At 45.1% G+C, this 26,682-nt stretch overlaps 1 protein-coding gene across 2 annotated transcripts in view; it reads right to left on the bottom strand.

Annotated features, from left to right (window-relative positions):
- LOC147420749 (protein EI24 homolog) overlaps positions 1-26,327 on the bottom strand; it is a 151,674-nt gene extending 125,347 nt beyond the window's left edge. For both annotated transcript variants that reach the window (XM_086504411.1, XM_086504410.1), the window contains exons 1-2: positions 26,171-26,327; positions 16,456-16,576 (exon numbers count right to left, since the gene is read on the bottom strand). In XM_086504411.1, the coding sequence (XP_086360537.1) occupies positions 16,456-16,491 (36 nt within the window). In that variant the 5' untranslated portion in view covers positions 16,492-16,576; positions 26,171-26,327. The remainder of the gene's footprint in view (positions 1-16,455; positions 16,577-26,170) is intronic.
- Positions 26,328-26,682: the final 355 nt, after the last annotated feature.

Raw genomic sequence — 26,682 nt, 5'->3', positions numbered from 1 at the left:
CATTGCTGACGGGTGGAGCGATACAAGGAAGAGATCTATCCATGGTCTCGTCGCATACTCCAGTGGAGAGATGTACTTTGTGCACTCTCATAATGCCACTGAGAGTGGCAAGTCCGCCGATGCCCTCTCTGCAGAGTGGACAGCGGCCATAGAAACCATCGGTGAGCAACACGTGGTGGCCTTTGTCACAGATGGGGAGGCATCAAACAGGGCAGCAGCAGCTATCATAGAGGGCCACTATCCGCATGTGACAGTGTGCTTTTGCATGGCACACTGCTTGAACAACCTTCTGAAAGACATCGGCAAGCTAGACTGGATTGCTCCAGTCATTGCTGATGCAGTGAAGATGGTTACTGTCATCAACAATCACAACTTGGTTCGGAGTGAGTACCTCAAGAGGTCGGGCGGCAAAGTGCTTCTAAAGTATTCAGATACCCGCTTCGCATTCAACTTTCTTCTTGTACGCAGGCTGTCTGAATGTCAAAATGCGGTCCGACAGGTCTTCATCAGTGATGAGTTCACCACCTCCCCCTATGCAAAGACAGTTGCAGGGATTTTGTGCAAGGATAAGGCAGAGGATCTTGAGTTCTAGAAGGAGCTCAAGAGTCTAGATGCACAGGTAAAACCGGTGGTTCATTTGCTTCGAGTTCTGGATGGCATGGATCCTTGCATTGGCAAGATTTATGAGGCAATGGACCGCATGATTGAGCAGCTTGCACAGCTTGAGCCGAACGCAGAGCGATATGAGGAGATCCATGCGCTTTGCAGCTCGAGGTGGAATTCATATGCCTCTCCTTTACACGGGGCAGCGTACATGGTGGATCCAGAGTTCCAAGGTGCAGGGCAAGAGACAGATAGGGAAGTCATGAACCAATTTACAGAGATCTTAAACAAGATGGTTCTAGACAGAGATGGGCGACGCATTGTCAGAGATCAGCTGAGACAGTACAGAGAGATGCGAGGGTCATTTGGCAGTCCAGATGCTCAGATTGATCGCAGGAAAATAGGTTCAGTGCTTTGGTGGGAGGACTATGGCTATGATGGCCCTGAGCTTCAGAGATTGGCGATCCGTATTCTCAGCCAGTCAGTTAGTACCTCATGCTTGGAGCAATTGTGGAGTACCTTTAGCCACATTGCTTCCAAGAAGAGGAATCGGCTTGGAGTGGAGAAGGCTAATGATCTTGTCTTCGTCAGCGCAAATTTGAAAATGCTTTGCAAGAGTACAGACAAACAGACAGATCCTTTTACACAGTGGAAGATGGAGCAAGAGGCTTCTCAGGCGGGTGGAGATGCACATCCACCAACACCAGGTACTTCATCTGTGGCTGAGATCGAGCCGGACCTAGACCTCGATGATGAGGAATGGGAGGATGTGCATGATTTACAGCCGGCTACTACGGATTGGGAGGCCTCTCAGGCTAGTGGCTCTTGAGTCTTGAGTCTTTGCCATTTATCCACCTTTTTGTATGGCTGCTTGAGCCTTGCCCTCTTTGCCATTTGTAGCTACTAGCATCTTTATGGTATTTGTCACCTTCAGTCTTTTGGTATTGTGGTCACTGAAGTCTCGTTTAAACTTTGCCCCCCTTTGGTTTTTTTGTAGCACCTTGGCCGCTGGCGGCCCTTGAGGCTTGTTACTATGTTAGCCATAATTAATTCCAAAGTGTTATCTCTGACTACTACTCTTGCAATTATTTGAGAGCATTGTGTATGTACTATGGGCATTGTGTTTGCTCATTGTTGTTCATCTGGCTATGTTGTTCATCTGGCTATGTACTCTGGGCGCCTCACATCCCAATCAAGTCATAATAAGGTTAAATGGTCTTCGAATCGTGTTTTTTGTGGGTATTAGAGTCAAAGGACTCTAATACTACTTGTATTCAAACACATAACGCTAAAAAAATTAATATTTGGGTGTTTTTTTAGCCTGCCGTTCCGCGCCGTTCCCGTTCCGGGCCCATTCCCGTTCCCCCGTTCCGGGCCCATTCCCGTTCCCCCGTCGCCGTTCCCGTTCCGCGTTCCGGGTAACTCTGGAGCCAGCACCAAGCTGCAAACGAGGAGAGGTGTGTGACAAACCACACCACCACAAGTGAGAACTCTCTCTAGTTTAGAAGACCTACACTTTGACATCACTGATTATGTCATCAGATGCTCTCCCTCTAGTCTATAAAAGAAGCCAAGCTACACACTTTGTATCCTTACATTACTCACACTCACTACCATCATTATTGAAACCGGCCTGTAGGACGGTACACTTTAGCTCTCACCCGATCTTTACACTGTTTAACTTTGATTAACATTACTTGAACTTTACGGCACAAAGGAACTTCACGAATAAACTTGTGACTGGGAATTGCACTTCAAACAAACAACGGCTTGGAAACTAGAATGCTTCCAAGCAGACAACAAACCCTGTTGGCCCCAAAGACTCGTTTCCCCAGGCTCCCCTGGCATTACCTTGCAGTTTAGGTGCGAAACCCTAAACCTGCGGAAAAACACAGCAGGCTGTAATTTTGTGTTTCGCATCATTTTGAGCGGGAGAAGGACCCGGATAGGCTCAAAGAAATCAAAGACCTTTGCAGTAGCAGGTGGAATGCCTATAGATGGTGCAGCTTTTGTGTTGAACCCAGAGTTCTAGGGTGCAGGGTAGGAGCATGATTAGGAGGTTAACACACATTGGAACACCATCTTGAAGAAGCTTCACCCTGATCGTGGCATGCAGCGCAAAATCAAGAATCAGCTTGCATTTTACAGAGATATGCGAAGATCATTTGGGACAACCGATGCCCACATTGATCGCACCAATTTCCTCCGTCTTCTAGAGAAAATGGTTCAAATGGTCTCGATCTTCAACGACTTGTTGTCCGCATACTCAGACAAGCGGTTAGCTCCTCTTGCTTGGAGCAATTGTGGAGTGTATATAGCCACATTGCATCTAGAAAGAGAAACCGACTTGGAGTGGAGAAATCTAATGACCTTGTTTTGTCAGTGCAAACTTAAGAATGCTTTGCAAGTCAGCATCCAAAGTGACAGATTCTTTTCTACAGTGGGAGATGGAGGTAGAGGCAGAGGTGCTTGGAGAGACCGGAGGATCTACGTATGAGGATGAGCCTATGCAGGAGGATGGAATGATATTCACGACATCCAGGACTACACTACAGATTGGGAGGTGGGATGCTCTTCTGCCCATATCGAGAGGTGAATATCAGGCATGAGTCATGACTCATTGCTCATTGGTTTTTAAATTTGTTTCCTTTGTGGCTGCCGGCTTTGCCCCCTTTTTGTATTGCACTACCACATGAATGCTCAAGTCTTGACATGTCACCTAGTAACTCTTACAATTGTTATTTAGCACTCTAGCCTCTGCTTGTCTTTTTGTGGCGCCTTGGCTGGCCTTGTAAGCCATCTTTATAGTCTATCATCTTTTTGCTCCAAGCTTTTGTGTGGAGTCTAGACTCTATTCAACTTTGAGTTAATGTTCTTTCTTTGAAGAATCAAGATGCTTTTGTAAAGGATAATCCAATTTATGTATTGTGAGTAGTGCGCAATCGCGTGCACCGTGTAAGCCTTAAAACTGAAGAATCATTGCAAAGCATGCCTAATAGGATTCTACTTGGACTAATGGGTGGGTATGGCTCTCTACTAGCATATAGATTAAATCCAACGTAATTTAAGCATATTTTAAGCTTACTATTCCGCTTTTTCAGGAGGCCCCCGTTCCGAAAACATTCAGGAGGCCCCCGTTCTCGTTCCGTGTAACTTTGAAAGCCAGAGCAGTTTCGCCATGACTCAAAGAAACAAGCACGACAGTACTTCTTCAAGTTCAAGGATCGAGGAACCCACGAAACAATGTGGGTTGACGAAGACTTCTTCACAGACTACCTTGAGTTGTTGTGTCACAAAGTGATGACGTGGCGGACAGCAGAAACCCTAATTTCTGCCAGAAACCCTAAAATTCCTGCAAACCCTAATTTCTGCCAGAAACCCTAATTTTCGGAAATCGCGGAGGCGGATTATTATAAAAATAAAAAAAATATATAAAAATTTTGGAAAATGATGAGCGACGCAAATTTCGCTTTTTCTCTACTTAAATGAGAAAGAGAGAGAGAATGCTTTTGCTTTCATGTTTTGACTCTCTGTGAGAGAGAGAGAGCAAATTGCTTTTGATTTGAAGCTTTTGGGGCTCTGCTTTTGGGCATCCCTTGTAACCTTTAAATTAGTGGTGAGGGCCTCACTTCTCAGAGCATCTGGACGCAGAGTCTGAGAGTGAAACCCTAACCGCTCTCTTGTACTTTGATGATTGATTAATATAAAAAGAAATACCGAAAGGGGCGCCAGTCTTTGGGGCCAATATCTCTAGGCACGGAACTCCGTCGGGCCAGTGCAAATCTATTGTGATCTGTGAATTGTTTTGAAGTGGTTATTTGGTGCTGTCGCGGTTGATTCTTGACTTGGAGTGTCCAAGTCTGTTACAGTGGTATCAGAGCACGGCCGATTTCTCTTCTACGGGAAATCCGATCCCGGAAATTTTTTTCCGCGGCACCTATGGCTTCAAGCAATGATCAATCGACTCCCTCTGCATCTGGAGATGCGGGTTGGGATCACAGCGAAGATTCAGACAGAGAGTATGGCCCGCCTCGGCCTACTCAGGCGGAGCAAAGAGATATGGAGCGTCGTCAATTGATTGGCGATGCAACAAAGATGATGCTCAATTTTGCCAAGGACCCAAAGATGGCAAAATATATGAACCAGACCTCTTTGGAAGAGGTACAGACGAAGTGGCAGAGAACCACAACACCACTCCCGAAACCCACTCTCAAGAAACCTTCTGCCTCCAAGAAATATACGGAGAAGGAACTGGAGAACGTGGTTGATGCACAGATGCTCAGCTTTTCAACGTGCAAAAGAAGGACAAAAAGCACGGCAAAAAGCAAAAGAAAGGCACTGACTTCCCGGGATATTTGGGTCGTCAGTCGACTTTCGACAAGGCAAAGAAATTGAAGAAGCGCATCAAGTTTGAAGACCTACCCAGTTCTTCTTCTTCTTCTTCTTCTTCTGATAGTTCTTCTAGCTCCTCGGATTCGAGCGAAGAAGACAGAAAAGGTAAAAAGCGAAGCAAGAAACAAAGCTTCAGAAAGGGCAAGAAAAAGGCAAAGAAGGCTACATCTCTCCCAGAGACTGACAGTTCTACTGAGGACTCGTCTACAGACAGCTCAGATTCCGATGATGGAAACTTTTATGCGAACAAGAAGAATTTTTTTTACAAAGCCAACCAGTATGATTTTCTCGAAGATGAAAGCAAGAAAGTCCGAGAGTTTAAGGAAGGTGGCCACTCGATCAAGTTTGATACTTTTTCAGGATACTCAGATGCTTCGAAGGCTTTGTCTTTTATACAGCAGTTTGACATCGCTTTCGCAAGAGGACGCTATTCAGAGCACTCCAAGATTCGGAGAGCGACCTCTTACCTTAAGGGGAATGCTCGTACTTGGTGGTCCACGCTTCTTTTAAACAAGAGTGCGCCAGTTAAATGGCTGAAATTTGAAAAGGTTTTTATTTCTTCTTGGTTGACGCAAGAATATGAACTAGATGTACGAGTTGCTTGGAACCATCTTCGGATGACCAAGAAAGATACAATCAATGCTTATTGTGAAAGATTCTGGAGCTCTTTTCTACCCGCCTCTTCATTCAAGAAGATCTCATTCAGAGAACAGATTGAGCGGTTTACCTTGGGTCTACCTACAGAGATCCGAGATCACTGCTTGGAACAGAAGTCGGCTTCTATTCAGGAGTTGATGAGTCATGCGAAGCGGGGCTTTGCCATTCACTCTGGCAGTCTGACCTACCCCACAGATGAGGCCATGACACAACGAGCCGAACAGACTTCTGGGAATGAAAGTAGAAAGAAAAAGAGCAACCTCGAGAAAAATGATGCACGACCCAAGCTTACTCCCGAGGAGAGAGCTCGCTTCATCAGAGAGGGGAAGTGCTTTGGATGCGGGGAACATGGACATATCTCCGCGAAGTGCCTTGATAAGGCACAGAAAGAACAGAATGATAAAGACGACGACAAGTCTGAGAGTTCGAGAGCAGCTGAGGAATGTGGCAGAAAAGGCAGATAGAAAAGCAGAACTGGTACCACATGGCGTGGGACCTGCACCGAATCTAATGAATGAAAGAACAAACTTTGCCGCTTTCGGGGCAAAGTGAAGAATCAAGAAGCTCTTTTGAAGGAGCCAAGGCCAACTTCTTTTCACTTGGAATTGGCGCTCGATTTGGAACTACGCCCGACAGACTGACGCCACAGGCGGAGGTAGTTCGACTGGCACCCGGATGGGATGTTGCCATTACACCGAGCATTGGCAAACTTCGTTTGCAATGACAGGGGTGTTCAGGGCACGCGAGTGACGTTCTACTCGGGATCCCTTGGTACCACAAGAACTACGCCGTGGTTGACTACCGGGCCGAGAAAGCGACTTTGATAAATGAAGGGCTTAGAGATTGTACTTGATGAACTTCAGTTTTCTTACTCATTCTTTTGGGAGAACTGAACGATGGATAAAGGTTGAATATGTTTTGACCTGAAGAAAAGAACGCCAAGATTTTTTCTCCACGCTCATGCCGATTGCTTTTGAGAGGGCCTGAAGATCATACCATTGATCTGATATCTGGAAGCACGCCACCGAATCGGCCACCTTATCGTGTGAGCCGAGTACAGAATGAAAAGATTATGAACTCAGTGAAAGACCTCTTGGAAAAGGGTCTTGTCCAGCCTAGTACTTCACCGTATTGCTCTCCAGTGTTGTTGGTTTTGAAGAAAGACGGATCTTGGAGAATGTGCATCGATTATAGCACTCTCAACGAAATCACCATCAAGAACAGATTTCCGATCCCTAGGATCGATGATATACTCGACAGGTTACACGGATCCTCGTGCTTTAGCAGGATTGACTTGAAGAGTGGATATCATCAGATCAGGATAGCGCCAGGAGATGTCTACAAGACAGCTTTTCGGACGACTTTTGGGTTATTTGAGTTTTTGGTGATGCCTTTTGGCTTAACCAATGCTCTTGCGACATTTAAACGGATGATGGACAGGATTTTTCGAGAGTACATGCTATTTGTTGGCACTTTCTTTGACGACATCATTGTTTTCTCCAAGAATGAGGCAGAACACAGAGATCATCTGCTTCAAGTCTTTCAGGCATTACGAGATCACACGTTAGTGATTAATGCAAAGAAAAGTGAATTTTTCCTACCAGAGATACACTTTTTGGGACACATTGTGTCAGCAGCAGCAGGAGTGCAAATGGACCCGGCCAAGATAGAGACTATCCATGATTGGCCCGATTTGAGGAATGTCCATGAAGTTAGAAGCTTCTTGGGACTGTGTTCGTACTACAGGCGGTTCATACGAAAGTTTGCAGAGGTTGCTTCCCCTTTACATACCTTGACACAGAAAGGAGTACCTTTTTCGTGGGGACCCACAGAGGTGACTGCCTTTCGGACATTGAAAGAGAAATTGACTACGGGACCTATTTTGACTTTGCCGGACTTGCAGAAGTCATTTGAAGTATATTGTGATGCTTGTGGTCGTAGTTTGGGTGCGGTCTTGATGCAAGAAGGCCATGTCATAGCTTACGAGAGCCGTTTGTTCTCTAGGCCGGAGATGACAGCACAGATCTATGAGAAAGAGCTTTTGGCGGTTATCCATGCTCTTACTCAGTGGCGGCATTACCTACTCGGAGCGGATTTTACTGTCTTTACAGACCATCAGAGTTTGCGCTACTTCTTGTCACAGAAGCAGCTTTCGGAAAAGCAGATGCGGTGGGTGAACATCTTGTCACAGTTCCACTTCGAGATTGTCCATGTGCAGGGACAGAAGAATGTGGTGGCAGATGCTTTGTCTCGGAAACCGTTGGTTCTGGCTATTTCTGCGATACATCATGGGAGCTTCGAGGATATGGTCGATCAGTGTGCCACAGATACAAATTTTGCAGATATTTTCACATGGATATGGGATGGGGAGACAGTAGTTGGATACTCCCTTCGGGAAGGCTACTTGATGAAAAAGACTATGTTGTGCGTTACACAGCCGTTGAGGGAAAAGGTTATGACTGATTGCCACTGTCCACCTTTTACGGGTCACCGCGGCATTGCTACCACCATGAAAGGGGTAGAGAGAGATTTCTTTTGGCGGAGACTGAAGAAGGATGTGGAAGAGTTTGTGCGCAGTTGCTTGGTATGCCAGAAGGTCAAGTTTGACAGGCATAAGGCACAGGGATTGTTACAGCCTTTACCCATACCCACCCGCCCCTCGGAAAATATTGAAATGGATTTCATTTTTTTTTATCTCCCGAGAATACAGAATGATCACAATGATTTTCCGATTACATGGCACGTCTGAGACGATTGTCTTCGACAAAGACCCCAGATTTATGAGTTTGTTTTGGAAGGCAATTTGGGAGAACATTGGCACGCGGTTGCAGTTCTCGTCATCGTTCGGGCAATCTGAGATTGCCAATTCAGTGATTTTAGATTTATTGAAGTCTTGTATCTCGCATCAGAAGACTCAATGGGAAAAGAACTTACCTTTGGTGGAATTTGCCTACAATAACACGATACACTCTTCAACGGGGAAGACGCCATGTGAGATTGTTGAAACTGCTGCGAAGGTTCCATCCTTCCTGAGCACGAAAGATTAGAAATTTGAAGCGGATGAATATTCGCGAGATTTGGATACGGCTTTTGCCAAGGTTCGCGAGACTTTGCAGGAGTCTCAAGAACGCCAGAAAAAGGCAACGGATCGCCATCGTCGCGACTTGAAACTGAAGGAGGATGATTGGGTGCTCTTACTTTTGAGAAGGCACGCCTAAGAAAGAAAAAGGGAAAGGAGAGGCTTTTTCCAAAGCTTAGTATGTGATACTACGGACCTTTCCACATTACTGAAAAGATAAATGATGTCTCCTTCCGATTGAAACTGCCAGATACTTGGAGGATTCACAATGCATTGCATGCGAGTCTCTTGAACCCTGTTAAGGGTGATGTGCCTGATGATGGGGAGCCTGATGAGCAACCCAAAGTGGAAGAAAACGAGGAGACCCTTGTTCCTGAACAGATTTTGGCACATAATGATACGAAGAAAGGTAAAGTCCGAAGGCGGTTCTTGGTTAAGTTCAAGAACTTTCCTGCATTTGATGCGAAGTGGATGGAGGAGGAGGACCTAGCAGATACTCCTCGGATTGTGAAACTTTACCTCGATGTTTTGGTTTAGCATAGTCTACTCCAAACGAAACCCAGAATTCAGCTTGGCCGGAGATCTGGTGCAGTGGGATGCACAAGAGGGGAGTCACTCCACTCCTTTGTCAACAGATGCCTCGATTTTGATACTAAAGTCACTGATGTCTCTTTGAGCTTCAGGGATACTGAGAGCTGACAGTATTCTGCTGGATGACTTTATGAAATGGAATTCCTGATTATGATACTGATTTGTTCTTGACTTCTTGTGAGTGCAGGAACGGATAGATGAAATGACTACAGCATTTTGGTCTACTTGATCTCGAATAGACATGGTTGCAATAGGGGTTAGTCAATCGGACATCGATGAGGTCCCGATTGGACCTAGATGCGATTGCTAGCTACATTGCCGATAAATCATGGTCTAAGATCCGAATGAATGTTGAATGTCATGTGATGTCCTGTGATGTCTGGTGATGTCCTGTGATGTCGTGTGATGTGACTGTCAATTTTGTACATGTGCTAGATGTGTGTTCCTAGTACGTAGGTACTAACAGTCAGTGTCTGCTAAGACGGTTTATGGCTTTTGTCGGTTTTGCAGGCGTAATCGCGGTCGATTACAATGCTTTCAAGAGGGGGGTATGTCACAAAGTGATGACGTGGCGGACAGCAAAAACCCTAATTTCTGCCAGAAACCCTAAAATTCCTGCAAACCCTAATTTCTGCCAGAAACCCTAATTTCCGGAAATCGCGGAGGCGGATTATTTTTATAAAAAAAAATTTGGAAAATGATGAGCGACGCAAATTTCGCTTTTTCTCTACTTAAATGAGAAAGAGAGAGAGAATGCTTTTGCTTTCATGTTTTGACTCTCTGTGAGAGAGAGAGAGAGCAAATTGCTTTTGATTTGAAGCTTTTGGGGCTCTGCTTTTGGGCATCCCTTGTAACCTTTAAATTAGTGGTGAGGGCCTCACGTCTCAGAGCATCTGGACGCAGAGTCTGAGAGTGAAACCCTAACCGCTCTCTTGTACTTTGATGATTGATTAATATAAAAAGAAATACCGAAAGGGGCACCAGTCTTTGGGGCCAATATCTCTAGGCACGGAACTCCGCCGGGCCAGTGCAAATCTATTGTGATCTGTGAATTGTTTTGAAGTGGTTATTTGGTGCTATCGCGGTTGATTCTTGACTTGGAGTGTCCAAGTCTATTACATGTTGGCAAACTATAAGGAAGCCATGCAGCTCGTAAGGTTGTTCTCATTCGACGGATGGATTGATTCGTCCAATGGCGTCTGACCCGTTTGGCAGATTTGGCGTCCGTTTGACTCGCCAACGGACAGTTGACCGTTTGACTGCGCTGTTTTTAAAGACGTTTTGGGCTGCCTTTTTGGCATTGGATGTCTCTCACCTATTGTAATTCAAATACTCAAGAGAATTGGAGAGAGAGAGAGAGAGAGAGAGAGAGAGAGAGAGAGAGAGAGCTTGACACTTCATTGGGGACCAGAAAATGGGTTGGTCCCCCCCCTCCATAAAGAGGTTATCTTTATTACTAAGGGAGAATCTTTACAAGCACAAGAACGGGGCAAAAGCCCATCCTCTATTCTTTCTTTTCTGCTTCTGACTGAGAGAGTGAGAAAACTACTCCCTTAGTAGTCTACCTTCCACAAAACTCAACGGAAGCTCCCAAAAATGAGAGTCTACCTTCCGCTAACTGTGTCTCTTTATGCATAATCATTCCTGCAATAAAAACAAGGGAAAACACGCAAAATGCACGCACACATGCTTGCTGTAATTTTCTGGACATAACCTGAAAATGTTACCTGGCATGTTCCAATGCCGAAATAGAGACCTTTTTCGCGAGGAAGCGCACCAAACTTTGTTTACGCGTAGTGTAGGTAGAGAAGAACTAGATTCTATGAGTACTTTGCTGAAATTCACACTAAATTGATGATTAGAGGCTGAAAACAGAGAATTTACAGCGACCACACTCTACGGAGAGAGTGCCTACAGCAACTTCTCGCGATGAATCTTCACCAAAAGCTGGCTATGGCTATGAGAACCCTTGTTCTAGACAATGGGAGCACGAGGCTACCACATATGTGGCAAGGGGCTGCTCTCAAGCTTCCATGGAGGGCTCCAATACGTAGAGCACACTCACAATAGGGGAGGTAGAAGCACTGCCAACACTGAGAAGAGAGGGAGAGGCTGCACTCTTATAGACTCCAGCAAGAAGGGGGTGCTAGAAGAAGAGAGAGGGTGAGAGTGAGAGTGAGAGAGTCACTTTGCATTGGTAAGTGTGCCAAGTGACACACTTAATAACTTTAAAACCATTCAACTTTCACATTTAAAAGTCCCTGAGCTATTAATGAAATGTATAAATTAACTCACAACTATACACATAGATGCAACTAATGAAATGTTAGCTGCTCCCTAGCACAATGTCGTACCGGCACTGCTCTGGCATTACCTGTTCGCACTTGTCCGGCCATTTGTTCCGGCACAAACAATTTAAAATATTTTAACTGACTTATCCTAAGACCTTAAAAATAATGCAAGCCTTAAGATTATTGTCCTAAGAACCCCATCTCATTCCTGTGCTTGCATTGACGCGCGTAATTTTTTGAGCCTGAAATTTGAGGCTTCATTGAAGACCCGATTTCCCAATCACTAGGGCTTCAGGGTATTTTCTGCTAGGGTCTCCCTGAGGTGCTCTGACCCAAATTTGGGCGCACCTGAGGCCCTAGAACTGCTAGGTCTATTTTGATGTACACAACTAATTCGATAATTATTCTCTCGTAAATAAATTAATTATTTACAAAGTCTGACATTGTTACAGCATTGGTTCCTTCAACCTTGGATACCAAATGTACATTGAACATTCCATGGACCATTAGGCTCCACTTCTTATGCAGATGCCCCCATCACGGTATCCCATTTTGTTTGATAGACCATAGGTATCATTACAGTCAGTGATGACATCACTGAACCAGAGATTGCTGAGGAGATCTGATAGAGATGCATCAGCACAAAGAGCGAGCCCTCCAGAGTGGGGGTAGCAGATCCGAGCATAGACAGACACAGCTCACGTATTTCTTCCAAACTACAACACCCATACAGACACGGTCATCCTCACAGCAGAGCTCGACGGAGGCTGAGACTAGCACAATACCATTCTCGAGCATCCCAAAGACACTGAAGAGAGGTCCAGGCCATCAGGCATTGACATGCAGCTCACATCCAGAGCAAAGGAGCGCAGACGATAGACCTGGCAGGCATCGCCAGAGTTCACATCAGACTCTCGGATGTATTAGATACTACACCCTACCATTACTACTTGATGGTGCTGACTTGGATAGCTGAGCACCCGTGGGCTCGACATATAGCTCATGCAGTTGTATCTCTCACCATGTACCCCCAAGGTTTTAATTACTACCCAGACACACTCCATCATGTACATCGGATGCTTTGTTATTACCCGATCACATGTCACACTCCATTATGTACACCGGATGCTTTGTTATTACTCGGACACATGTCACACTCCATATGTCAACCGGATGCTTGGTTATTACCCAGTCACATGTCGCACTTCAATATGTACACCGGAGTTATTACCCCGGTCACTTTGCACCTACACATTATCCAGAGGATATACACATTTTGTATATAGATTTGTCGCATAGGCCAGTTCTCTTTGGCCTTTTGAAGATGTAAATAAAATCTCTCTCTCTCTCTCTCTCTCTCTCTCTCTCTCTCTCTCTCTCTCTCTCTCTCTCTCTCTCTCTCTCTCTCTCTCGTTCAAGGGCACGTGTCTACACTCTAAATCTATATAAGGATGCCCTCTTTCTCTTCTTCTCCATTAAGTTCCAACTCAAGGCTCTAGCTCATGAATCATTCTCAAGCTCTCTCATGAGTCATAAGAGATTGCAATTTGCTCTACCCTCTCAAGCTCTCCATTCCTCCCTCATAGCTCTCAAGCAATCATCCAATTGAATCTTCATGAAGCTCTAGCCTCTCAATTTCAAGCAAGCTCTCCATGAAGCTTGCCTATTGAGTCTTCCTCTCTCACACCTCCTCTCTCCATTACCAAAATTCTCAAGCTCTCCATTGCATAAACCTCTCAAGCTCTACATCTCTCAAGTGTTCTATCATGCCTCCCCCTCTTCATGAAGCTTTTGAAAAGCATTGCCACTCCTATGAGAGGGTGAGGGAAAAACTTGCAAGTATTATCGCAAGATCATGACCTCCTCCTCCACTCAACTCATCATCCACTTCACGAAGATGAAGGTGAAGCCGGTCCATGTCCCAATATACCCGACGACATTTTGGAAGAGTGCAAGAAGAAGTATCTCCCCTTGAAAACGCGCAAGGTGGGGATGAAGAGAGCCCAAGAGGAGATAGTGGCGCCCGACATTGATGTTACCGACTCGGAGGAGGATATGAGCCGCTCTTCTCCCTCTACCTCCATTGCAACCGATGACGCGACAGCAAGCTCAATGGCTATCACGAAGAAGAAGGCGGCGGAAGTGCTAGTGGCCGTCCTCCAAAGCAAGCAAGGCAAGCCTCTCTCTCGCAATCGGTGGGTTTGAGCTCCGGTCCAATGTCTTTCCTCAAAGAGAGACAAAGGTTTGGGACATTGAGATTGCACGCACCATCATTGAGTGTAATCTTGCTTTCAACATCCTTCGACTAAAGCGGTGGAAGAGGATGGTGAAAGCTATTGCGACCGTCGGTCCATGTGAGGGGTGGATGGGTCCATCCTATGCGGACATGCACACCAAGAAGCTCGACGAAGAGTGGACAAGAATCGACAAATCCCTTGAGCTCGTGCGAGCCGGATGGGCAAAACATGAGTGCTCCATTCTCTCCGATGGGTGGAGTGATCGCAATCAGATATTTAAGTGTTAGAGTGTGAAATTTGTAGTTATCTCTGTGTTTCCGTCCGGCCCATCGGCGGAGGTGGTTACATCATCACTTTGTGACAACCGACATCACCAAGGAAACCGACAGTGAAGGAGGCTCGGGGGACGAGAGCTTTGGAAACCTGATGTAGAGACCTAGTAGAGCGAGTCGAGAGAAGAGCGGCAAGCCAGCAAACATAATACAAAAACAAACTTCACTCACGCCTACCCCAAAGTCGATTGATAGCTTATGAACAAAATAGAGTATGCAAAACCAACTCTACACACGTCCAACTCACACACACACACACACACACACACACACATAGCAGGGCAAGAGTTATAAGCTGAAAGAAAACAAAGAAAGAAAATCTGCCTAGGAGCTTTTACCATAGTTCCGCCAAGGCAAGAAACTTCCACTCCTCCTCAGATACCGACCACCACGACTATGGCCCTATGCTTGCAGAGTTCACTACAAGCTTGGCTGAAGTAGGACCGGGGAGCCAATCCAAACGGTTTCCTTTACAGTGCAGGAGGGAGGCAAACGATGCAACCTAATGCTCACATGTTTGGGCAGCAAACAGGAGCAGGCGTTGGAAGGTAAGGGTTTCCAACCAAGACGGAAGACATTTCGTGAAGGCAGCCAAGTAGACCTTTGCAAACCTTAAGCGGCCACCATAGTCGGAAGTATTAAGGTGGGAGTTGTTCGTCACAATGGAAAATCAATCCACTACATCCAAGGCCCACCACGTGGAGGTCGCTCCTGCTAGCACTCATTTGTTATCTACTGGCTGAAAAATGCAAGTTCTCAAGGGTTCTTCACGACAAAATCGAAGTAGAGCACTGTCAGCCCCCTCCCAATGCAAAAGTGCAGATTTGGGGAAGGTTTCTGCCACAAAAACGCAATCACAAGCCGCCCTCTTGCTGGCTGAAAATCTGCAGCACAACCAGCTTCTTCACGCACTCCCAATCCGAAGAGCATAGTTGCACTGTGACTCTAATTCCATGTCAAAGTGCAACAGGTGTGGTGACATAGGGCACTGGGGGGGAAGAGAAGAGGAGAGAGAAAAACGCAAGAGAGAGAAGATGGAGAGAGCGAATGTGACGACTATCTCTACAAACAGGAGGTACAAGGCTGTGTGCACAAACTTTACCAGATATGCAAACGGCCCCCCCTCCCCCCCCAATATATATATATATATATATATATATATATATATATATATATATATATATATATATATATATATATATATATATATATATATATATATTGGCGTGAACTCTAGCTGGCTATACACTACAAAACCCGGTTCACTCCCATAAACCTAGAATCTAGCAGAGCCTCACAAGACCACGCACAGTCACAAAGAAGCCCTCACTCGCTAAATCTAGCCAAGAAACCCAAGAGATGACCTCCAAAACTCGTGACACAAACAAACTGGTCTTAGTTGCAATTGTATTTGTTTGATTCTTCCCGTCCTTACTCATTTAATAACATTGACATACACTTGAAGAGGGATGCCTTTATGTAGCTAGAAAGGCCAAGGTGATTCATTGTGGAACCTTTGAAGGTAAGAGCATTAGTGTGTTCAAGCCGCAAGGTGTTGGTTTCAACCTTCACCTCAATCTTTGTGGCACCTAAAAGCTCAACTACACAAGGAAAGAGAATTAAGTAGTGCTAGGTTGAAGAGCCAACAAAAGTAAATAAAAGCAAGCAGTAATCGATGCAGCGCATGAGTGGAGAGGGCTGACATAGATAACCTTAAAAGAGGCAAGGTCAAAGCAAGTGGGCTCTGGCAACTCCTCTAGAAGGGCTATAGAGAAAAGAGTTCAGAACCTCATGCCTTAGTGGAGCAAAGTTAATTACAAAATTTATTCAAATCTGGCTAGATCAATTTCAACAATATACAATATGTGAGAGCCTTGTAATGTTGTCTGATTCTGAGCAACAGCCAAGGGCATTTCCAGCCAAATGTGGGCGCTTAACACACCCAAGTGCTTCTCCAGCCTTCACCGAGATCACTGCACAAAAACTCTCTCTCTCTCTCTCTCTCTCTCTCTCTCTCTCTCTCTCTCTCTCTCTGCGCCATGCGGCTGACAGTCCTACAAAGAGAGGTAGCTTTGAGCAAGGGCATTTCTTACCTTCGTAATCACCATATATGACTACCTTCATTCTCTTCTTAAATTCAACAGCTATTAGTAAACTCTGCCGAAAGACCTTGATGTTTATGATGTATGCCTAGAAAACTTTGCATTGTAAGAGAATAAAGGCTTTTCAAGACTTTTACTAGCATATATAAAAGATAGGAGGAGGTTCTTTACCTTCGACAAAAGAAATAAGCCCGATGCACGCAGCATGCGTCTTTGAAACCCGCAAAATACAGCGAGAAAATGTGTATGATTGTACCCATCTTATTGAAAATACTCCCATAAGCATTCCATCCTGCAATACACGCACATTTCGTATGGTCTATACCTTGATAAGGTCTGAAAAGTCTGAGAGGGGCTAAAACACTTACAGAAGACACAAAAGCAAGAGAGAGAAAAAAAAAAATTTAAAATAAATCATAAAATACCTTATTTGATTCTAAATAAACAAAACAGCATGTACAAAAAATGCTTTTAAAAAAGGCTTAGGTGACAAAGCAAAGCGAGACTTATTTTCTCTTCTTCTCCTCTCCATTACTCTCTATCTCCACATTGACCATGCACGATCACTCCATGCGTGCGCGCTGAGGGAACGCCAAATGTGGGGCACAAAGGGTAGGTTCTCTCTCTCTCTCTCTCTCTCTCTCTCTCTCTCTCTCTCACACACACACACACACACACACACACACACAAGAAAAGTGGCTGTATATTGTGTACAAAAGAGACCTCTCGAGATGCAGAGGATGTACAAAAGAGGGATAGCAATGTGAGGGCTATGTAGGTATCAAGGTGGCCTATATGACGAATGCAAAATGTAATGTGACCATGGTCACGACTGAAAAGAACTGTATGCGATTTCAAGAGGGGGTATGTCACAAGATTGTGACAACCACTATATATATTTGCTGGTTTCTTTCCTTGATTTTATTTAATTTTTGGGACCCTCGTTTTGCCTCGAGAAAGCCTTGGGTGCTTGTACAGGACAATTTAGAGAGATTTCCCACGAGGGATCTCGTCTCTTCATGAAGACAATAACCTCTTTTTTTTTCACAAATTCACATGTCTTTTGAACACCTTTCCGCCCTACATCTATTGATGTCAATAGCTTGGCTGCTTTCTCCACGCAGGAATGCACCTCCTCATATAGTTTCAGCAATCCTGCTTCCAACGTGTCTGCTCCATCTCTAACAAAGTTAAATGATCTCATCCAGAACAGTCCACCACGGAAAAGTTCAACTTGCTATACATGTACATATATCCCAGTTTGCAACTTAGCTACCACTCAAGTCTCCTCTGGCCTGTGTATGGAGGGAAAAAGGGGCTTTGGTCTCTATCCTCCTGAGAGGGGAAAAGGGACCCAGCAACGTTTATTGTCTTGTCTATAGCCCAAGGCCTATGCCATGCGTCTCTAAGACTGTCTCTCTCTCTCTCTCTCTCTCTCTCTCTCTCTCTCTCTCTCTCTCTCAAGTGTGGTAGATTGGTTATGCCATTTCCATCTTGAATAACAGGTCTTGAGTTCAACTCTCCTCCGGCTAGATCTCTAAGGTCTCTTGGGATAGTTTCCTACGACGTTAAAATTCTCTTCTTTTGAGGTGTGTGTGTGGGTGTGGGTGTGTGTGCTAATAAAAAGAGGAAAACGGTATAACCTTTCTATCACCCAAGTGTGGTAGATTGGTTATGCCATTTCCCTCTTGAATACCAGGTCTTGAGTTCAACTCTCCTCGTCAGCTAGATCTCTAAGGTCTCTTGGAATAGTACCTACAACGTTAAAATTCTCTTCTTCTCGGGTGTGTGTGTGGGGGTGTGTGTGCTAATAAAAAGAGGAAAATGGTATAACCTTTCTATCACCCAAGTGATTGGTTATGCCATTTCCCTCTTGAATAACAGGTCTTGAGTTCAACTCTCCTCGTCGGCTAGATCTCTAAGGTCTCTTGGGATAGTTTCCTACGACGTTAAAATTCTCTTCTTCTCGGGTGTGGGTGTGGGTGTGGGTGTGGGTGCTAATAAAAAGAGGAAAATGGTATCACCCAAGTGTGGTAGATTGGTTATGCCATTTCCCTCTTGAATAACAGGTCTTGAGTTCAACTCTCCTCGTCGGCTAGATCTCTAAGGTCTCTTGGGATAGTTTCCTACGACGTAAAATTCTCTTCTTCTCAGGTGTGTGTGTGGGTGTGGGTGTGTGTGCTAATAAAAAGAGGAAAATGGTATAACCTTTCTATCACCCAAGTGTGGTAGATTGGTTATGCCATTTCCCTCTTGAATAGCAGGTCTTGAGTTCAACTCTCCTCGTCTGCTAGATCTCTACGGTCTCTTGGGATAGTTTCCTACGACGTTCAAATTCTCTTCTTCCTGGGTGTGTGTGTGTGTGTGTGTGTGTGTGTGTGTGGGTGTGGGTGTGGGTGCTAATAAAAAGAGGAAAATGGTATAACCTTTCTATCACCCAAGTGTGGTAGATTGGTTATGCCATTTCCCTCTTGAATAACAGGTCTTGAGTTCAACTCTCCTTGTCAGCTAGATCTCTAAGGTCTCTTGGGATAGTTTCCTACAACGTTGAAATTCTCTTCTTCTTCTTCTTCTTCTTCTTCTTCTCTCTCTCTCTCTCTCTCTCTCTCTCTCTCTCTCTCTCTCTCTCTCTCTCTCTCTCTCTCCACGCATGCGTACAACAGTTCTTGTTAGTTTCTCACAAGTTCTTAACCTTGTCTTGTCTCGTAAGCAAGCCAGAGAGTGAGAGAGAGAGAGAGCACATACCTTACTGTGCAGAATTTGTCTGTTGTTACGAAAGCATGCGAGCTCTACTCTTGGGAGAATGGGTAGGTTTGTGTGTGCAACGTAGAGTCTTTTAACGTTGATGGGCAATTTGTGTGCGCATCCTTGAAAAGTACGCAGTTCTTCTTCTGACAGTTCTTCTAGCTCTTCAGATTCGAGCGAAGAAGACAGAAAATGCAAAAAGCGAAGCAAGAAACAACGCTTCGGAAAGGGCAAGAAAAAGGCAAAGAAGTCTAAATCTTGCCCAGTGAGTGACAGTTCTACAGAGGACTCGTCTACGGATAGTTCAGACTCTAATGACGGCAAATTTTATGCGAACAAGAAGAATTTTTATAAAGCCGACCAGTGTGACTTTCTGGAAGATAAAAGCAAGAAAGTCCGACAGTTTAAGGAAGGTGGACAGTCGATCAAATTTGATACTTTTTCAGGATACAAAGATGCTTCGAAGGCTGTCTTTTATACAGCGGTTTGACATCGCTTTCGCGGGAGGACGCTACTCAGAGCACTCCAAGATTCGGAGAGCTGCCTCTTACTTTAAGGGGGATGCTTGAACTTGGTGGTCCATGCTTCTTTTAAACAAGACTGCGCCAGTTAAATGGCTGAAATTTAAGAAGCTTTTTATTTCTTCTTCGCTGACGCAAGAGTATGAACGCGATATATGAGCTGCTTGGAACCATCTTCAGATGACCAAGAGAGATACAGTGGATGCTTACTGTTAGAGATTCTCGAGCTATTTTCTACCCGCCTCTTTATTCAAGAAGATCTCGTTCAGAGAACAGATCGAGCGGTTTACCTTGGGTCTACCTACAAAGATCCGAGATCACTGCTTGGAACAGAAATCAGCTTCTATTCAGGAGTTGATGAGTCATGCAAACGAGGCTTTGCCATTCACTCTGGCAGTCTGACCTACCCCACCGATGAGGTCATGACACAACGAGCCGAACAGACTTCAGCGAATGAAAGTAGAAAGAGAAAGAGCAACCCAAAAAAGAAGGATGCACGACCCAAGCTTACTCCTGAGGAGAGAGCTCGCTTCATCAGGGAGGGGAAGTGCTTTGGATGTGGGTAACATGGACATATCTCCGCGAAGTGTCCTAAAAAGGCACAGAAAGAACAGAATGACAGGGACGACAACAGGCCTGAGAGTTCAAGAGCAGCTGAGGAACATGGAAGAAAAGGCAAGATGAAAACAGGACTGGTTCCAGATTGTGTGGATACTGATCCCAACACCATGGACGAGAGTACAGAACTTTGCCGAGCTTGGGACAAAGTGAAAGACCATGAGGCCCTGATCTTCTTTGATGGAGGAGCCAAGGCCAACTTCATTTCACAGGAATTGCCGGCGCGGATCGGATGGGACCACTTGCAGAGGCAGTTCTAGCAACACCCGACAGAGACATAGCCATTACACCTGTCATTGGAAAACTTCGGTTGCATTGTCAGGGGTATTTGGGGCATGAGGACTTTTTCATAATGCCTTTGGAAGGTTGTGATGTTCTCTTAGGGATTCCCTGGTACCACAAGAATAACGCCGTGGTCGATTATCGGGCGAGGAAAGCGACATTGACTACAGAGAAGGGCAAAACTATTGTACTTGATATTAAACTGAAGGGCGAGTTTGTCCCTATTGTATCGGCTTCGTCCATTTCTAAATTAATTAAATCCAGTCTGTTTGTTTACTCGATCTTTATGAAAGAATTGAGTGATAAGGATAGGATAAATATGTCTAAACTTGATAAAGAACGCCAAGATTTTCTCCACTCTCACACCAATTGCTTCTCAAAGGGCCTACCAGGCGAGTTACCACCTGCTCGTCCTGAAGATCATACCATTGATCTGATACCTGGAAGCACACCACCGAACCGGCCACCTTACCGTGTGAGCCGAGCACAAAATGAAGAGATTATGAACCAAGTGAAAGACCTCTTGGAAAAGGGTCTTGTCCAGCCTAGTACTTCACCGTATTGCTCTCCAGTGTTGTTGGTTTTGAAGAAAGACGGATCTTGGAGAATGTGCATCGACTATAGAGCTCTCAATAAAATCACCATCAAGAACAGATTTCCGATTCCTAGGATCAATGATATACTCGACAGATTACAGGGATCCTCGTGCTTTAGCAGGATTGATTTGAAGAGTGGATATCGTCAGATCAGAATCGCGCCGGAAGACGTCTACAAGACAGCTTTTCGGACGACTTTTGGGTTATTTGAGTTTTTGGTGATGCCTTTTGGCTTAATCAATGTTCCTGCGACATTTAACCGGATGATGGATAGGATTTTTCGAGAGTACAAGCTATTTGTTGGCACTTTCTTTGACGATATCATTGTTTTCTCCCAGAATGAGGCAAAACACAGAGATCATCTGCTTCAGGTTTTTCACGCATTACGAGATCACAAGTTAGTGATTAATGCAAAGAAAAGTGAATTTTTCCTACCAGAGATACACTTTTTGGGACACATTATCTCAGCAGTAGGAGTGCAAATGGATCCGGCCAAGATAGACTATCCGTGATTGGCCCGATTTGAAGAATGCCCATGAAGTTAGAAGCTTCTTGGGACTGTGTTCGTACTACACGCGGTTTATTCGAAAGTTTGCAGAGGTTGCTTCCCCTTTGCATATCTTGACACGGAAAGGAGTCCCTTTCTCGTGGGGATCCACAGAGGTGCCTGTCTTTCAAACATTGAAAGAGAAATTGACTACAGGACCAGTTTTGACTTTGCCGAACTTGCAGAAGTCATTTGAAGTATATTGTGATGCTTGTGGTCGTAGTCTAGGTGCGGTCTTAATGCAAGAAGGCCATGTCATTGCTTACAAGAGCCGATTCTTCTCAAGGCCGGAGATGACAGCACACATTTATGCGAAAGAGCTTTTGGCGGTTATCCATGCTCTTACTCAGTGGTGGCATTATCTACTCGGAGCGGATTTTACTGCCTTTACAGACCATCAGAGTTTGCGCTACTTCTTGTCACAGAAGTAGCTTTCGGAAAAGCAGATGCGGTGGGCGAACATCTTGTCACAGTTTCACTTCCACGTTGTCCAAGTGCAGGGACAGAAGAATGTGGTGGAAGATGCTTTGTCTCGGAAGCCGTTGGTTCTGGCTATTTCCGTGATACATCATAGGAGCTTCGAGGATATGGTCGACCAGTATCCCACAGATACAGATTTTGCAGACGTTTTCACACGGATACGGGATGGGGAGACAGTAGCGGGATATTCCATTAGGGAAGGCTACTTGATGAGAAAAACCATGTTGTGCATTACACAACCGTTGAGGGAAAAGGTTATGACTGAATGCCACTGTCCACCTTTTATGGGTCACCGCGGCATTGCTACCACCATGAAAGGAGTAGAGAGATACTTCTTTTGGCCGAGACTCAAAAAGGATGTGAAAGAGTTTGTGCGCAGTTGCTTAGTATGCTAGAAGGTCAAGTTTGACAGGCATAAAGCACAGGGATTGTTACAGCCTTTACCCATACCCACCCGCCCCTGGGAAAGTATTGCAATGTATTTCATTTTTGATCTCCCGAGAACACAGAGTGGTCACGATGGTATCTCGATTGTTATTGACACATTTAGCAAACAGGCTCACTTCATTCCAGCGAAGAAAACAGTCAAGCCGAATCACTTAGCGAGACTGTTTGTGGCCGAGATCTTCAGATTACATGGCATGTGTAAGGTGCAACGGAATGAATGTTGTATTTTCTCAAGATTAGTGATCTTTACTGCTCAAGGTTACTTTTAGTTCTTAGGGAAAGAGAGCTTTCCGTCTTATAGAGTGTGGTGATCACGAACAAAGTGAGTGGATCTAGTGCGTGCAAATGAATGAGACTGAGAGGAGAGAGAAGAGATACGACACCGAGGTTGTAAAACCCTCCTCCGAAGGCCCCACTCTCGTCAGCCAGAGTGGTCTATTTGATTGTGCAAACGCGTACAAATGCTAATGCAATGGACTATGCCGATGACGATGAAGACGGCGGCAACTTAGGCTGAATCTGGGATCTTTCTTGTGGCTGAAATTGGACTGTTTTTGTCGGGCTGAATCCTGGATGAAAAACGCTGAAGGGGATCTGGGTTTCTGCTGCGGGTTCAGGGCTGAAATTCTGAGAATAAAACGCTGCCCTTTCACTGCACTTAGGTTGTGTTTTGGGTGTCGACAAGCTGCTGAAAACGCTGCCACACAGCAGGTTTGTAAGGGCTGAAATTCGCTGTAAAGGCTGCTCCAGAAAACGCTGCAAAAGCTGGGACTTGCTGGCGTTAGTGGCTGCAAAAACGCTGGCCTGAACTGTGACAAAAACGTTGATCTGGTCTCTTTGCTGGCGATCCTGGCAATGGTGGAAACGCTAGGCAGCACCAAGTATGGCGATGGCTATCTGGTAAACACCGGCAAGGGGAAAGCGCTCTAGGATGAAAAACGCTGGCATGAGTGATTGGCCTCGCCAAGGGAATGGGGAGGTTCTTGCTGAGAGGGAGGGAACACCTGCTGCTTGGGAAAAGCCTGTTGTGCTCTCTGCTCATCTGCCAATTTGTGCTAACTTGGGTTTGCTTATAAATTAACTTACCCAATTTGCCCTACTGACTACCCGACAAAAGTCACTTAATAAATAAGTGAAAAATGTCAAAAATAGGGAATAATGGGATAAAGTCATCTGAAAAATCCCCAAACTGACTCTGATGGAATCTGATGGAAATGCTTATGCTTGTGCTTATGCAACCAGAGGATATGCACCTACACTGAGTGATTGGGCATGCACGGTCTACGAATAGACTCACAAAAGTGCCAGATCACTCCTAATCTAACTTGACTGGACTTTGACGGAAACCCTGCTATGGTGTAGCATGTCCACGGACACATAGGGTTGGGATGTGTCACGTGACAGCATGCCTGAGACGATTGTCTCTGACAGGGACCCCAGATTTACGAGTTTGTTTTAAAAGGCAATTTGGGAGAACATTGACACGTGGTTACAGTTCTCGACATCGTTCCACCCGTAGACTGACGGGCAATCTGAGATTGCTAATTCAGTGGTTTTAGATTTATTGAAGTCTTATATCTCGGATCAGAAGACTCAATGGGAAAAGTATCTACCTTTGGTGAATTTGCCTACAATACCGACGGGGAAGGCACCATTTGAGATTTGTTGAAGGTGCTGCGAAGGTTCCACCCTTCATAAGCACGAAAGATAAGAATTTTGAAGCGGATGAATATACGCGAGACTTAGATACGGCTTTTGCCAAGGTTCGCGAGACTTTGCAAAAATCTCAAGAACGAGAGAAAAAGGCAGCGGACTGCCATTATTGCGACTTGAAATTGAAGGAGGATGATTGGGTGCTCTTACGTTTTGAGAAGGCACGCCTGAGAAAGAAAAAGGGAAGGGAGAGGCTTTTTCCAAAGCTTGGTATGCGATAGTACGGACCTTTCCAGATTATTCAAAAGATAAAGGATGTCTCCTTCTGACTGAAACTGCCGAATACTTGGAGGATTCACAATGCATTTCATGTGAGTCTCTTGAAACCTTTTAAAGGTGATGTGCCTGATGATGGGGGAGCCTGATGAGCAACCCGAAGTGGAAGAAAACAAGGAGATCCTTGTTCCTGAACAGATTTTGGCACATAAGGATACGAAGAATAAAGGTAAAGTCCGAAGGCGGTTCTTGGTTAAGTTCAAGAACTATCCTGCATTGGATGCGAAGTGGATGGAGGAGGAGGACCTAGTAGATACTCCTCAGATTGTGAAACTTTACCTCAAGGCTTTATAGTCTACTCCAAATGGAACCAGAATTCAGCTTGGCCGGAGATCTGGTGCAGTGGGATGCACAAGAGGGGAGTCCGCTCCTTTGTCAACAGATGCCTTGATTTAGATACTAAAGTCACTGATGTCTCTTCGAGCTTCAAGGATACTGAAAGCTGACAGTATTCTGCTGTATGACTTTATGAAACGGAATTCTTGATTATGATACTGATTTGTTCTTGACTTCTTTTAAGTGCAGAAACTGAGAGACGAAATAACTGCAGCATTTTGGTCTGATTGATCTCGAATAGACATGGTTGCAATAGGGGTTAGTCAATCGGACATCGATGAGGTCCCGATTGGATCTAGATGCAATTGCTAGCTACATTGCCGATAAATCATGGTCTAAGATCCGAATGAATGTTGAATGTCATGTGATGTCGTGTGATGTGACTCTCCATAGGTACATGTGCTAGATGTGTGTTTCCTAGTACGTAGGTACTAACAGTCAGTGTCTGCTAAGACGGTTTATGGCCTCTGTCTGTTTTGCAGGCGTAATCGAGGGCGATTACAATGCTTTCAAGAGGGGGGTATGTCACAAAGTGATGACATGTTTGCCCAAGAGCATGCGGGAAACCCTAACCCTGACTGCTCCTGAAAACCCTAAATCTGCAAACCCTAACCCTAAACCTTGCAAACCCTAAAATCTGTCAAAAACCCTAACCCTAAATTCTGCCCTGACCTAACCCTAACCCTAACCCTAACCCTAAAGGCAACACGACTGAATTCCGTGAAATGCGTTGGCATGCTTACATGGCACCGTACGGCAGTCCCATAATTTGCGGAGATTTTCAACTTTTGCGGCAGCTTTTCTCTACGCAAATTGAGCTAGAGAGAGAGAGAATACTTTTGCTTTATTTTTGGACTAAAGCTCAAGAGAGCTTGTGAGAGAAAAAGTTTGCTTTTGACCTGAAGCTTTTGGGGCTCTGCTTTGGGCATCCCTTGTAATTTAAACAAGTGGTGAGGGCTCACACTCTGTAGAGCGTCTGGACGCAAAGTCTGAGAGTGAGAACCCGAACCACTCTTGTACTTTGAACTGATTAATACATAAAGAAATACAGAAAGGGGCGCCAGTCTTTGGGGCCAATATCTCTAGGCACTGAACTCCGCCGGCCAGTGCAAATCTATTGTGAACTGTGAACTGTTTTGAAGTGATTATTTGGTGCGGTCGTGATTGATTCTTGACTTGGAGTGTCCAAGTCCGTTAAAGATTCCTCCACACCTACAAGCACTGTCTAGTACTCATTACAAAAGTATGAATACAGTTTTCAACCTGTACTGCTCAGCACAACAGAGATTGCAATTTTCGCCTAAACCAGCAACTCAAGCACTCACTGTGTAAAAAGCGTCGCTCTTAGGAGTGCATCCGTAATGATAGCGCAACAGCTTCCCTTCTCCTCCTCTGTTCTGCTCTCCTTTCTCCCTGGTGATGACCTACTTTCTGTCCAAGCGACTGTGAGTCCTTTCGACAATAAACAAGCGAGTGCGCATCCTTTAAGATTCCTCCCAATTCAAGATTTTTAAAAATCGTGCCACCGCTGGCCAAATGTGGGCTCCCCCATAGGCCCTCTAAAGGACTATGCAATTGATGGAGGCCTTTATCGATTGAAGGGCCCAATAACGAATCGTGAATGCCCCATAACCCAACACCAATCCGTCAAGGCAGCTACAGCGGCTTCTCCACTCCTACCCTCCACTTCTATCCCCTTGTCGAACTTCAGCCCATGAGTACCCTGAAAACTACACATGAAAGAAGCAAGAAGGTGCATGGGGAGAAAGTGCGCGAACGATTCAAGAGGAAAGGTTATCACCTTTTGGCTCAATACATTTGCATAACAATAACAAGT

The sequence above is a fragment of the Adiantum capillus-veneris genome, chromosome 28 (genome assembly GCF_014529385.1).
Source record: "Adiantum capillus-veneris isolate H3 chromosome 28, ASM1452938v2, whole genome shotgun sequence".
In the NCBI taxonomy this organism is placed as follows: Eukaryota; Viridiplantae; Streptophyta; class Polypodiopsida; order Polypodiales; family Pteridaceae; genus Adiantum; species Adiantum capillus-veneris.
The sequence above is the reverse complement of the archived record's forward strand: the minus strand, read 5'-3'. Positions and strand labels throughout refer to the sequence as shown.